Genomic DNA, 12169 nt, shown 5'->3' with positions numbered 1-12169 from the left:
GCTTCGCCCATGAAAGCTTCTCCCATGAAAACTTCACCCATGGAGACTTCACCAATGAAAGCTTCACCAATGAAGGCCACCAGCGCCTCTCCAGGTTCTTCAACAAAAGTGATGCCCATTGCTAACCTCAACCCCTACCAGAGCAAGTAAGTATAAGTGTGTTGGTGTAGCTTAAATTTGCTTAAATAGTGGACAAATATAAATCACTGAACCCATCTTACACCTATTTCCTCCTAATTGCCAAACAAACTCAGCACTGTTTATGTTTATGACTTTACTTGGATTTTTTTTCCTCTGCTGCTGCTCATTCATCAGCTAAACAATTTTCTCCCATGCTGTGACTCCAGTTCCCTTTTTGCTGTCATTTCTAGGTAGTACTTTGGGGCATGTTGGAAAATGTGTGCGTATATGTGTTGGCGCAGGCATGTGTGGGCAGTCATATTTCCCTATATGAATGTGTGCGCCTGTGTGGAGTTGAGTGTGTGCATGTTAGTCAGCCCATTTGCATGGAAATGAAATGAAATGACCGATCTTGCCTCAGAAACGGACACTTTTACAGCAGGTACTGCTGGGTCTTTATGGTCTGCTGCTGAGGTTTTGATTCTGTTATTTGGCCCGGTGGGGATTTGGCCAACCTCGTTTTTTTTTCCCACCTTCCTTCCCTCTTTCAATTTCTCTTCCAGGGTTCCATTTTACTGCTGTTTTTCCCCCTCGTGTTTCTTATCGTTTCATTAGGCTTAAGTCTCTGACCTTAAAGTTGGCTACAAAAAGACAAGAGCACAGTGTAGCAAGATGTAGTTGTCCAGATTGGTGTAAAGGTACCTTGTCAACTCTCCATGTTTTGGCTCTGATAACGTAGCCCTGTTTGAAATTGCAAGCTGTAAAGATAACTGTGCCTCTAGGTGTTGTAATAAACTGATGACTGTTCTAACTTTGAAGTTGGGGAGTACCTACACTGAGTAAAACAGATGACTTCAGCAGCTGTGGTTCTTCTATGAACGTTTGGGTGAAATGAAAAGTGTAGCTGTGTGCCTGCGCGTCTGCGTGTGACACAAAGTGTTACATGCTGTAGATTGTGTAGGAATGTTTTGTATGTGCACGCGGTCTTTTATGGCCGATTGCATGGCTTCCCCATCCCATTCTGCCGGTGTTAAGTAAAAGCATCTAGAGCAGACTATAACTGGCTTTTGACTGTCATAAACCTTGGTGTTGCAGTCTTATCCATACTGAGCAGGAAATGGGGTTCACTCTGGGCCAACAGCTGCTCTCATGATAGGGGATTTAATTGCAGGCAAAGTTATGGTATGAATATCCTCCACTGCACAATTATCAATGCAGTCAAAAAGCTCACTGCTGCATAAAGTGCCGAGCTTGGCTGGCTGTTGTTAAAAACAGAACAAGAAGCACATTTTAAATGCATCCAGAAGTTGGCAGATGTACAACACCTAGTTCACTCTTTGAAAAGAAAGTTGCTGGATGCTTTTTTTTTTTTCTTTTCTTTCACGGAACTTTAAAAAGACTGAAAAGACACTCATCCAATTTCCTTGGGAACTGTTCTTTTGTGCAGCTGTGTTTCACACTAGTGAGTGATGTGAGCTGAGTTGGGATGCTCATTAACAAAAGAGGAAGCTTTTTAAAGTGTCTCTGCAGCATTCTTTTCTGTTTGTGCTGACCTTTAGATTGCATATTTTTTTCGTGAACTTTCATGTGTTGGTCAAAGAGAACTTTCCTGTGAATATTTTTTTTATTTTTTTAAACATATGATATATACTGAATCTCCTGTATGCATTCATATAAAAGAAATCTGTAAATGGAAATAAATGAAAACATGGTAAAAGACATTATTGTATTTGCAAAGCTTAGATTCTGGGTTAGTACGCATTTGGGCCTTTTTCTGTATCAGCAATTTAGTTCTGTAACAGGTCAATTTTAATTAAGGTGTATAAGGTATTGGGATGTTTTGTCCAACATCACTTAAATCACACTGTGTAATTAAGTTTGTTTTATTGACATATACTTTGAAAGTACTGACTCACTGTTACAAATGTCTGTGTATATCCCTAGGTGGACTATCAGAGCCAGAGTCACCAACAAGTCCGATATCCGCACATGGAGTAACTCCAGAGGAGAGGGCAAGCTCTTCTCCTTTGAGATAGTGGATGAGAGCGTGAGTAGATGAGAAAGCGCTGAATCTCTATCTGTTGCATGTCAACATAAGTCACACCTGAGTGTTTTTCGCTTTATCCGTGCAATGAAATGTTGTTAAATGGAAATGTGCTGGTCAACAGGGAGAAATCAGAGTCACTGCCTTCAACAACGAAGTGGACAAGTTTTTCTCTCTAGTGGAGCAAGGCAAGGTGAGCAGATCCCACTCATCCATGTACATCCTCACTTGAAGTGATAAGAACTTCTTGGAAATTTTAGACAGAAATGATAACTTTTGCATGTGCTGTGCTTTGCCCAAGGCAAAAGAAATGTTTATACTCACATTCTTTCAAAAAGAGCTTCCACATGTTGTCGCCATATAGTGAAACTGACAGAAGACCCGTTTTGACAAAAGTACGACTGTATCAAAAAGGCTAGTAAGCTTGTGAGCCTGAGCTTGAGGTATTCATTTTGTATGCACATAGCTCCTCAAACAAATGTATCACTGGTAAAGTAGTGCCTAATAAAATCCCTGTGCAAAATTCTGTCATGCCTGCAGGATTTCTGGTCAATGAATGAGCCAGAGGCAAGTTTTCAAGGATTTTGAGGAAGAGATTATTTAGTCATTTTTTACTGAACTATACTGTATATGTTAGAGAATATTGAACACTTGACTTGATACATAAGGCTGAGTATATGTAGCTAACTGGTTTAAGAAACCATTTAAATTGGGACATTTTGGTATTGTTTTGCTATTGTTCATGTGTCTGGTTATCGCTGTATCAGAAATAACTGTCAGTATCTCTGCCTGTGTATATAAAACGTTTCTCGCCTAGAATTTCATTCTGCAGTACTGAATTGTTTGATACAGAGATTATAATTTTTGCGTAAACTCTTCCTGCAAGCTATTGAAGGATAGTTTGGGATTTTATCTGTTTTTATACCATACTTACATGCCCATATATACAATAGATTCACAGTGTTGTTGGTGACTGTAATCATTCCTCTATCAAGCGAGACCACACTGTAAGACATAGGGGGACATAACCTGCATTCTTCACACCTACGGACAATTTACAATCACCAATTAACCTGTTTTTGGATTTTGTGGACTGGAAGCCGGAGGACCTGGAGAGAACGCTGCACGGGGAGAACATGCAAACTCGCAGAAAGATCCCGGATGTCCTCACCGGGACATGAACCGGTGATCTTCTTGTTGCTTCTCTATGAGTATCCCTTATCTGTTAGCTGCCTTTTGAAGCTCCAGCTGGTTTGATCAGTTAGTTTACCCTTTCCTGGGCCCTGGGTTGAGATGCCATTTGAGGCTCTGGTTGGTCTGATCAGTTGGTTTACTGCTTCCTGGGGACCTGAGTTGGAAAGTTTTGTGTCTCTTTGGCATCTGTGTCTGTTATATCCTTTAGAACTGTCTTTATTCTGGTAAGCACATGTAGCTTCATTGTGAATGCTGTCTCCCAGGAATATACCTATTATACTATAATAATTTCAGACTTAATAGACTCTACCTTTGGAGGATATCTACCTGATTTTGGTAAATTAGACTCATATTAATTCTAGCTGAAATTTAGATTGTATTTCACTGAGAATAAGAATAAATAAGAATGTCTTGGCTCAGATTAGCCAGGACACTGAAAGGACAGACAGACAAACTAAGTCAGTCTCCTCCTCAAAGCACAAATGTGTCTGGATTTGGTAAATTGCCAAAAAATAATCAGCACTGGAAAATCGACTTATCTTATTTAGACTTCTAGGAGCGACTTTGAGAAAGTGTCAGTTCTGCTTTAGATGGCAGCTTTTTAAGTACAAGGTGGAATTACTGGATGTTACAATCTCTTCTTTAATCCACAGGCTCCACTGTTTCTTTGCTTGTGTGCAGTCGTCTGTCTTGTACATCATTACTTGTAGAAAGCTGATTAGGAATTGTGTTCATGGCCAAGGGTTTACATGGCATTTAAAAAGTCACTTACTGGAGAAATTCAATGGTAACTCAGTTACAAAAGTGCCTACAGCCACACTAAGTGTTGTTGCACTACAAGCGATCTTTTCACTTCAAGTTTAGAGAGCGGGAACAATTACAGTGACCACTAACCCTCTCATTGTGGAAAAAACACTAGAATACAAGAAATAAAGCCAAGCGCTAGTAGTTGTGAATCTTTTTTTTGCCAAACCTTAAACAATCTTGGAGGTAGCTTTTAGTAATAGGATCATTTTTCAACCAAAGGGCTCCGGTTCAAGACCTTGTGTCAGCAAGCATCTGCTTTATTATCTTCTTGTAAGAAATATAATCCCTACCAGCGCTATCTCTTGTTATATAACTGACTCAGACACTGACCTCTGAACCTGCTGCAGGACTGCAATTTAAACAATGTTTTGCACAAGAATTGCAGTATATACAGTAGTATTTTTAGAAAAAATATTGTAATTATTAAGGAGTATTTCATATTTTCAGATTTGTTATTAACCCTCTGAAGCCCAAGCAGTTTCTAGGTGTTATTTTTTTGCTTCTGTCACATTTTTATTTATTGTGGGCTCATTGTTTACTGCAATTTAAAATCCTGGAGGGAAGAAGGTGGCTTTACATACTGTAGATATCTTCCTACTTACATTTTTGTTTTTTGTTTATCTGCTCTGTGTACAGCCTGCAGTTCAGCCAAAGGTTCCTGAGTTTGCATAGCATGACTGTCGGTCACAGCTCAGTCAGTAAAGGCTTCTCAGGCGTGCCAAGGTTCACATCATTTTTTAATTAAAAAAAACAAAATAAAATAAATCGTTTAGAACAATTGGTTTGTATTTGGCAAGTTTTTAAATATAGAGTAAAATAATTTAGATGAAATATCCAGATTTTTAGCTTAGATTTGGTTGAAACCAAAAGTCACATTTGATTAGTTCCAGGACTGTTGGAAAGTTCAAGTTCAGTTTCTCACTCTGATAAAATGTAAATATGTATTATCTAATCCCATTTGGATGATTAATTTTTAGTTTTTTACATAGCATGCCTTTGTAACCTGCCAACTAGTTTTGGTGTTCAGAGGCTTAATGCTAGTAAAGACACTGTGTTGCACTGAAATAAACCCTGTTAGTGCCACATTAAGCCCTCAGTTTTGCATTTAAGTGGGTAAACTCAGAAAACCAACATTAACAGATAAGTGATAAAAGTAAATGTCAGACGGGGCATACAGATGCACAATCACAGAAAACATTTCTTCCTGGACAGGGAGCGTGAGCAGCAGTTTGCACCGATCTCAGTGACCAGCTGCAAAGAAGCAAAATAAAAGCTACTTCTGATTAGAAATGGCTCTTATTCAAGTATGTGTGTGATAAAATGGGTGGTGCTCAGTCTGAACACCCAGAACCTACCCCTTGCATGTTCCTGTGTGCCATTGTCATCACAGACAGGTGGGACACATGCTAAAGCTCTTGCTAAACTTAGTCTGGCTCGCAGAGCTTAATAACTCAATTAACCCTGGCCATCATTTTGCTAGTCACACTGGATCAGGTATCAGCCACTGGCACTGACTCCCAACACAAGCCCACATCCAATTTGTGCCCTCTGCCCTCCAAAGATAAATAAAGGAATGAATCCATCTTCCCTTCGTGATCTGAGCATTGACAGAACAGTGAGTGGGTGTGACTGGCTCTGAGCAGCCAGAATGCTTATCACATTAGTTTCATGCTCCTATCTCTGTGTGGGGTAAATCAGAGAGGGAGGAAGGAAGGGAAGGAAAGAGAGTCGCAGAGAAAAACTCTGAGGCAGAGGGAGAGAGAGAGAGGGGGGATATTGGAGACTTGGGAGAGTAAATGAAGAAGTGTGCCTCGCAGATTGAGTTTAAATTATGCTGTTTAACAGACTCGCTCTCAGCTGCTTCTTATTTTCTGGTGAATTAGAGAAGTGATGGTGCTGATATGACACCACATCTTAGTTGGACCTGAAGGTTTTTCCATTCTTATTAAGAGGTTTTGGTGGAACAGAAGCTGTATTGTAATAATAATTTCCTTTGCAGGATCAATAAAGTGGTCACCAATTTGATCAGTCATAGTTGCTTTGAATTCTCAGGAAATATCAAGTTTGATTAGGTGTAATTTTTTTTTAATACCAGCACACTTTGCTTGCCTGTTCTCTGTAGGTGTACTACATCACCAAGGCGACGCTTAAAGTGGCTAACAAACAGTACACCTCGCTGAAAAACGACTACGAGATGACCCTCCATGCTCATTCATCCATCGTGCCATGTAAGGACAGCCAGGGCGTCCCCACGCTGAACTGTGACTTTGTGCCCATCGCAGAGCTCGAAAACAGAGACAAAGATGCTATCATTGGTAAGAGACAAAGTTTATCAGTGACACTATATTTGTTCATTCTTACAATTAAACTAATAAAAGAACAACTTAACAGTGGGTGAGCATGTAAAGCTCCACTTCCAAGGACAGCTGGGACGAAAAGGCAAAGGCAGGAGGTGACGCTGTTCACTTGCTGCTTTTATTGGCCTCACCAACAAAAAACAGAACTAAAAAGCTCAGCTTTTGCAGTCAAAGCTCAGAAACATTGATAATGAGCTCAGCCAGATAGGTATTTGGCTGACCAATCAGCAATCTGTGGTGAGTGTTCTTATAATGACATGACTCACTGCCTCTCCAAACTTTGTGAAGTGCTTCAACAAAGTGTTAAAGATAGAAAATGAAGTGTGATTCAGCCATTGTGTGGTGCTTTCCTTTGTGTATGTGTGTTTTAAAAATCAGAGGCACAGTCCAACAGCAGGCCAACGAGTGGTGCACAAGTCCATTTATATGAAGAAGCAGTGCCTGTTGATGTCTGTGTGACGAAGAAAACCATTGTTATTTTTTACAGTACAGCTTTTTTGAAACACATTTGCCCTCATGCAAGAACATTTCTGTATTTTTATCTGAAGCATCGAACATTGTGAATGGTGCCATGGCAGTCTCACATGGTTGGTCTTAGTAAAATTTACATTTAACTTCCGCATGACACAAGTCTGAACTGCGAGCAGCTGCATTACTCACCCTTCATTTAAACTCTGAATACACTGAGATATCAAGGCTTAATTTACAATTTAGCTGAGTAAGAAAATGAAAGATGTAGGCACACAACTAACTTGAATAAGAATGTCAATTATATATTCAGACTTAAAAACAAATGAATCAACTAAAATGTAGACATTATCTACATGAACAGATATGCATGCACAAAGTTATGCTATACTGAAACAGGACAATCGAGCAAGTGATGCTGTAAAAGCTGCAACCTAATCCCAGTAGAAGTGTAACATGTCACTTGATGTACTGTCCAATCTTGTGCATTCTGCAAACATTGTGTGGGTCCTGTGGCTCTTTTCGTCACTGGCGTGGGTACGTTTGAATGAAGCCGTGAGGAACATTTACATAAAAATGACCTGTATCAGAATGAGAGATTACTGCTACTTCAGCTGACTGACAAAGCAGCAATGTTACCTATTTCATGTCTCAAAAGGGCCTTAGCTGGTAAGAAAAAAATACAAGTACAAGAAAACTGGTGAATGCCACAAACTCTCCTCAATACTGATGAATGACACTTAACATTCTCCAGTGCGAGGTAGAACTAATTGCTACTTGAATGAAGCCCAATGAGGAATCAAAACTGTCTAAGACACGTTAGCTGCTTTCAGTATTTCTGCATCTGGATTGTCATCTCTTGAACTGCTGAGGTCAAACTCAATCAGATAAAGACAATAGGTACAGAAAAAAGCTTAGGTAATTGATAGACACATGCCAGTCAGCTGAGAACCAGATGTCTTGGAAGAACACATTATGACAAGGTCAGACTGAAGGTTAATTCAGCTGTACAATAAAAAGGAGAGATAAAAAGAGGATAATTCTCATTCCACTGTTTTTACAAAGGTTAGCCCTCTGTGCCTGACAGGCAAGTCTTATCTCTGTGACAGGTAAATTGGGGTAGTCCATGTGTAGATTAGGACTGAAATCAGTGGTTTAAGAGTGTGCTCTTGGCAGTGCTCAGTATTATTGGTGAGATGATGCTCTGGTGTGACAGTGGTTTTTATATAGTTCTAGTCATGGGCATGTATTTTTTTAAAACTGATTTTGGTCTGCATTTAAATTAATGTGTGAAGACAATTAATTTCATCTTCAAGTTGATTCTTGTCCTAACAGTAGTGTTAGTCCGATTGTTAGAGGAATCATTAAGAGAGTTTAACTTGGATCCTGTTTATTGGTTCCACAACTAATTTTCCTCACGCTAGTTTAAACTGTGTACTGCAAGCACCAGCTGTGTATCTACTGATGTCTGTCTGTGCCATTATTCAAAATATAGCTCCATTCTGATAATTAGTGTTTCCCTTCATAGTGTTGGGGCAAGTATTCAATTCAAGCCCTTTTCTTAAGTAAAGTGCAAATACCACACTGCAAAAGTGCTGCATTGAAAATGTTACATAATGTACAAGTATGTTTGTATAATCTGTAAAATGTGCTTTGGTATTCAAAGTATAAGTACTCAGAAGCAGAAAAACATCTTGCATGACCGTTATGCTATAATACAGTATGTTATATCATTAGACTTGTGAATTAATTGAAAAGGGTGATTTTTACTGTTGTAGTAAACTTAATCTCACATAGCCTAACCATTCTGCAGCAAAGATTGGTGTGGCTGCACCTCATCTGTAAGAGTGCTCTGGTTTGTTTTTATTCTTTGAACCATTCACAATCATACTGGATGACATTAAGCCCAGGATGCAGCAATGGTGCCCCCTCAAAGTAGTGACGAATTGTTTTGGTGGAATATTTGTACGCAGGGAGGTGAGCACTGTCATTAAAGTGGTTAGTTTGCTGACAGATAACTTGCAAGGCTGCCTTACTGCAAACCTGAACCTTTTGGTTGGTTTCTAGCCTGGAGGTTGTTGTTACTGTCAGACTATAGTAGCCATAACTGCCTGCTCCTCAAAGAATTGGAATTGAGAATTACCTAGAATTGGAATCGATAAGCAGAATCTTAATTAGAACTGTTAAAATACAAAACCTAGCGATTGTAATATTGCATCACTGTAGATCCCAAGCAACGCAAGCCAGCACAGAACCGTAGTCTAGAGTTAAAGATGCACTAAGAAGTTTAACTGGAGGTGTGTGTTTGTGTGTTCGTCACAGAGGGCCAGTGTTGCATGTTCTCTGTGTCATCTGTTGACGCTTCATCCTCTCTCCTGCTCTCCACTCCCTCTCACTCTACTCCCTTTGTTAAAGAGGGGATTATAACATGGTAATGAGAACTGTCAGCCTGTTCCTGTGGTGATAATGGAGTTCAGAGGTGGATGACATCGTCTCAATCATAATGGAATTAAGGAAGGCTGAGAGAGCACCGGCAGAGAGCAAGGGGAGGGATAGGGGATGAAGGGGAGAGTTTAGAAAAAGGTTAGCAGACAAAGCAAACAGGAGAGTGAAGTTGAGAGAATGACTGATTTGCAAAATTGGTGTTATGATACTGTCCAGTCATTTTGTTTAATGCGTGGTCAGTAGTCCTGACTCCATGAGGTGACTGACAGAGAACTGACCAACAGAAATGTGTGCAACTTGTGGTGGTTCTGGTTCCTTTTTTCTCCTCCTCATGCACATGTGCAGACACCTAAAGCCACACACATACCTGCCATCTGTTGTAAACAATTCCACTGACTAACTATTGGCAGCAGTAAAATGCATAGAGGTTTAATAATGTGCTAACAAGTGAAAGGAAGAAGGACATTGCAATCTTTAAAACATGGATGTAAACAATCTACAATTTAAAAAAACAACCCCCCACCCAAAGGAAAAAAAAAAACAGATTTGCAAATGTTTTATGAGTAAGAAGCTACACTTGTCAAGTCACAAGAATACACAACATTTCAGAGAGTATCACTGAATGTAGATACAACTGTGTTTACCAGAAAACTCCACAGAGCTCTGTTAAGTTATTAATCAAGTAAAAATAACAAATCCCTGCTGCTTCGAGCTTCTTGAATTTGGCTGCTTTTCTCTTGTTTCTTATGAATAAGAAATGGGTTATAACACTGTTTTATCAGAGAAAAAGAGGCACTTTAAGTCGTTAACGTACACGATTTCCATTTGTCATTACGTACACGTTACATTTATTTGATTTAAGTTGTACGTATATTTGTAAATGTAGTCGGTATTTCTTCCCTTTGTTTTTCAGTAAACTTGTGACATTGTACAATAAACTCTTTATGAATTAATTTGACCTGTGCTGATTCAGAGTGCCCCTTCTTAGAGCTCAGCAGTCGCTGCTACTAAGTGCAGCAATCTATAATGAAGTGTTAAGGCCTTGAGCATTAAGGGAAAATGAATGAGGAACAAGTGTGTTTGTTGTGATTTGGAATGTGGGCCTGGGTGATAGCCAGCCTGTTATGACATTTATGTTGGTCTGCTGTGACTTGGCAATATCACAGGAGTGTCGGCTCTGTGCTGTGTTGGATCTTTACCGCTTCTGATGTGATAACACTTCACATTATTTAGAGTATATCCAAGTGGTATTTTTAAAATGTTCTCTATGTAGAGACATTTCAGAAGGCTCTCTTCACATAATGTCTTTTTCTTCCCTCATTTTAAGAATATTTGTCGACCTGTATTCATGAACTATCTATAGATGGAGATGTGAAATGATTTTATCTCTTGTAGATGTGATTGGAGTGTGTAAGAGTGCAGAGGATGTGTCCCGTATCACCACTAAGTCCAGCAGAGAAGTCTCCAAGAGGGCCCTCAGCCTAATGGACACAACCGGCAAAGTGGTGACAGTCACACTGTGGGGAGAAGAGGTAATAACGATTGTCTTTCTCACTCCCCCTCTTCATCCATGGGTACATTTGAGGCCTAACATCAAAACATGTTGAGCAAACTCAAATTGATTGTGTATTTATGAAGGTGCCCATGTGTGCATGCATCCATGTCAGTGCATGTGTGCATGCACGCATAGCATAACTGTGGGTGCTCTTGCACACAAAGCACTGTGATTGGGTTTTCTGGGCTGTAGAATTTGGATCGGTCAAACCATTCCTGTGACCTTCAGGACTGTTTTGGACCAGAGTCTCTGATTTGAGACAGAAGGCTAAATAACTCTCGAATGTGCATGAAATGGCACTATTCTTCTCTAAGCTCATTTGATCTGCAAGAGCTAATCCCTCCTCTTTGCCAAAATCCAAAAATGACTTTCAAATTAACTTGTAGGTTGTCCAATTATAAAAGCAAGCTTTACCACATATTACTTTCTGGTGTCTCCAAGCTGCAGATGTAGACTAAACATATGAGACAAAAACACAAGCACTTTTGCTGTCTCATGTTCTCTCTCCTCAATTACTGTTTTTGACACTGTTTTTTCTTTCTCCAGGCGGAAAAGTTTGACAGCTCTGGGCAGCCTGTGGTTGCCATCAAAGGAGCTCGCTTGTCTGATTTTGGGGGCAGATCTCTCTCTGCTTTGTTTAGCTCAACAGTCATGGTCAACCCAGACATACCGGAGACCTTTAGACTGAGGGCGTGGTGAGTCACACTGGTGTGCAACAGTACAACAACAATAATCACACACAGAATCTTACTGACATTCTGTCACAAGCACAGCACAAGACACCCACACAAATCACTCTGCTATTAGGAGATTATTGTTGCTGGATTGCCTATTTATATGAAAAACACTATATTAATTTCTGAACACGGGGAATGCATACGTATGCATTGATGAGCAAAAGTGTGGAGCCCTTATGATCACGTCAAGAGACTGGTGGCATGTGCCCCTTCAGTCCCACTGGGACTGGATGAAGGGAATAACAGGGAAGCATAACACGGATATTTCTGGATTCCAGCTCTGAATCGCTCCTGTACGTGCTCAGAAATACAGGGACACGGTGAGCCGCATCAAACTGGATTCCCATTAGCAGTTCCTGTGGAGGGATTTTGAATTATGACTCATTCACTCATTAAGGCTGCTCCCAAGTCTGGCCACCGCTGAAATATAGATGCGCTTTTA

At 40.0% G+C, this 12169-nt stretch overlaps 1 protein-coding gene across 1 annotated transcript in view; it reads left to right on the top strand.

Moving 5' to 3' along the window:
* The window catches only part of LOC103354079 (replication protein A 70 kDa DNA-binding subunit-like), a 47270-nt gene that overhangs the window by 12361 nt on the left and 22740 nt on the right, over positions 1 to 12169 (top strand). Inside the window, exons 8-13 of the mRNA XM_008277333.1 lie at positions 1 to 146; positions 2065 to 2167; positions 2289 to 2357; positions 6288 to 6480; positions 10831 to 10967; positions 11537 to 11685. The exon at positions 1 to 146 is cut by the window's left edge and continues 10 nt beyond it. Coding sequence (XP_008275555.1) covers positions 1 to 146; positions 2065 to 2167; positions 2289 to 2357; positions 6288 to 6480; positions 10831 to 10967; positions 11537 to 11685 — 797 coding nt within the window. The remainder of the gene's footprint in view (positions 147 to 2064; positions 2168 to 2288; positions 2358 to 6287; positions 6481 to 10830; positions 10968 to 11536; positions 11686 to 12169) is intronic.

This window comes from Stegastes partitus, unplaced genomic scaffold (genome assembly GCF_000690725.1).
Source record: "Stegastes partitus isolate 25-593 unplaced genomic scaffold, Stegastes_partitus-1.0.2 Scaffold96, whole genome shotgun sequence".
NCBI classification, from domain to species: Eukaryota; Metazoa; Chordata; class Actinopteri; family Pomacentridae; genus Stegastes; species Stegastes partitus.
The sequence above is the reverse complement of the archived record's forward strand: the minus strand, read 5'-3'. Positions and strand labels throughout refer to the sequence as shown.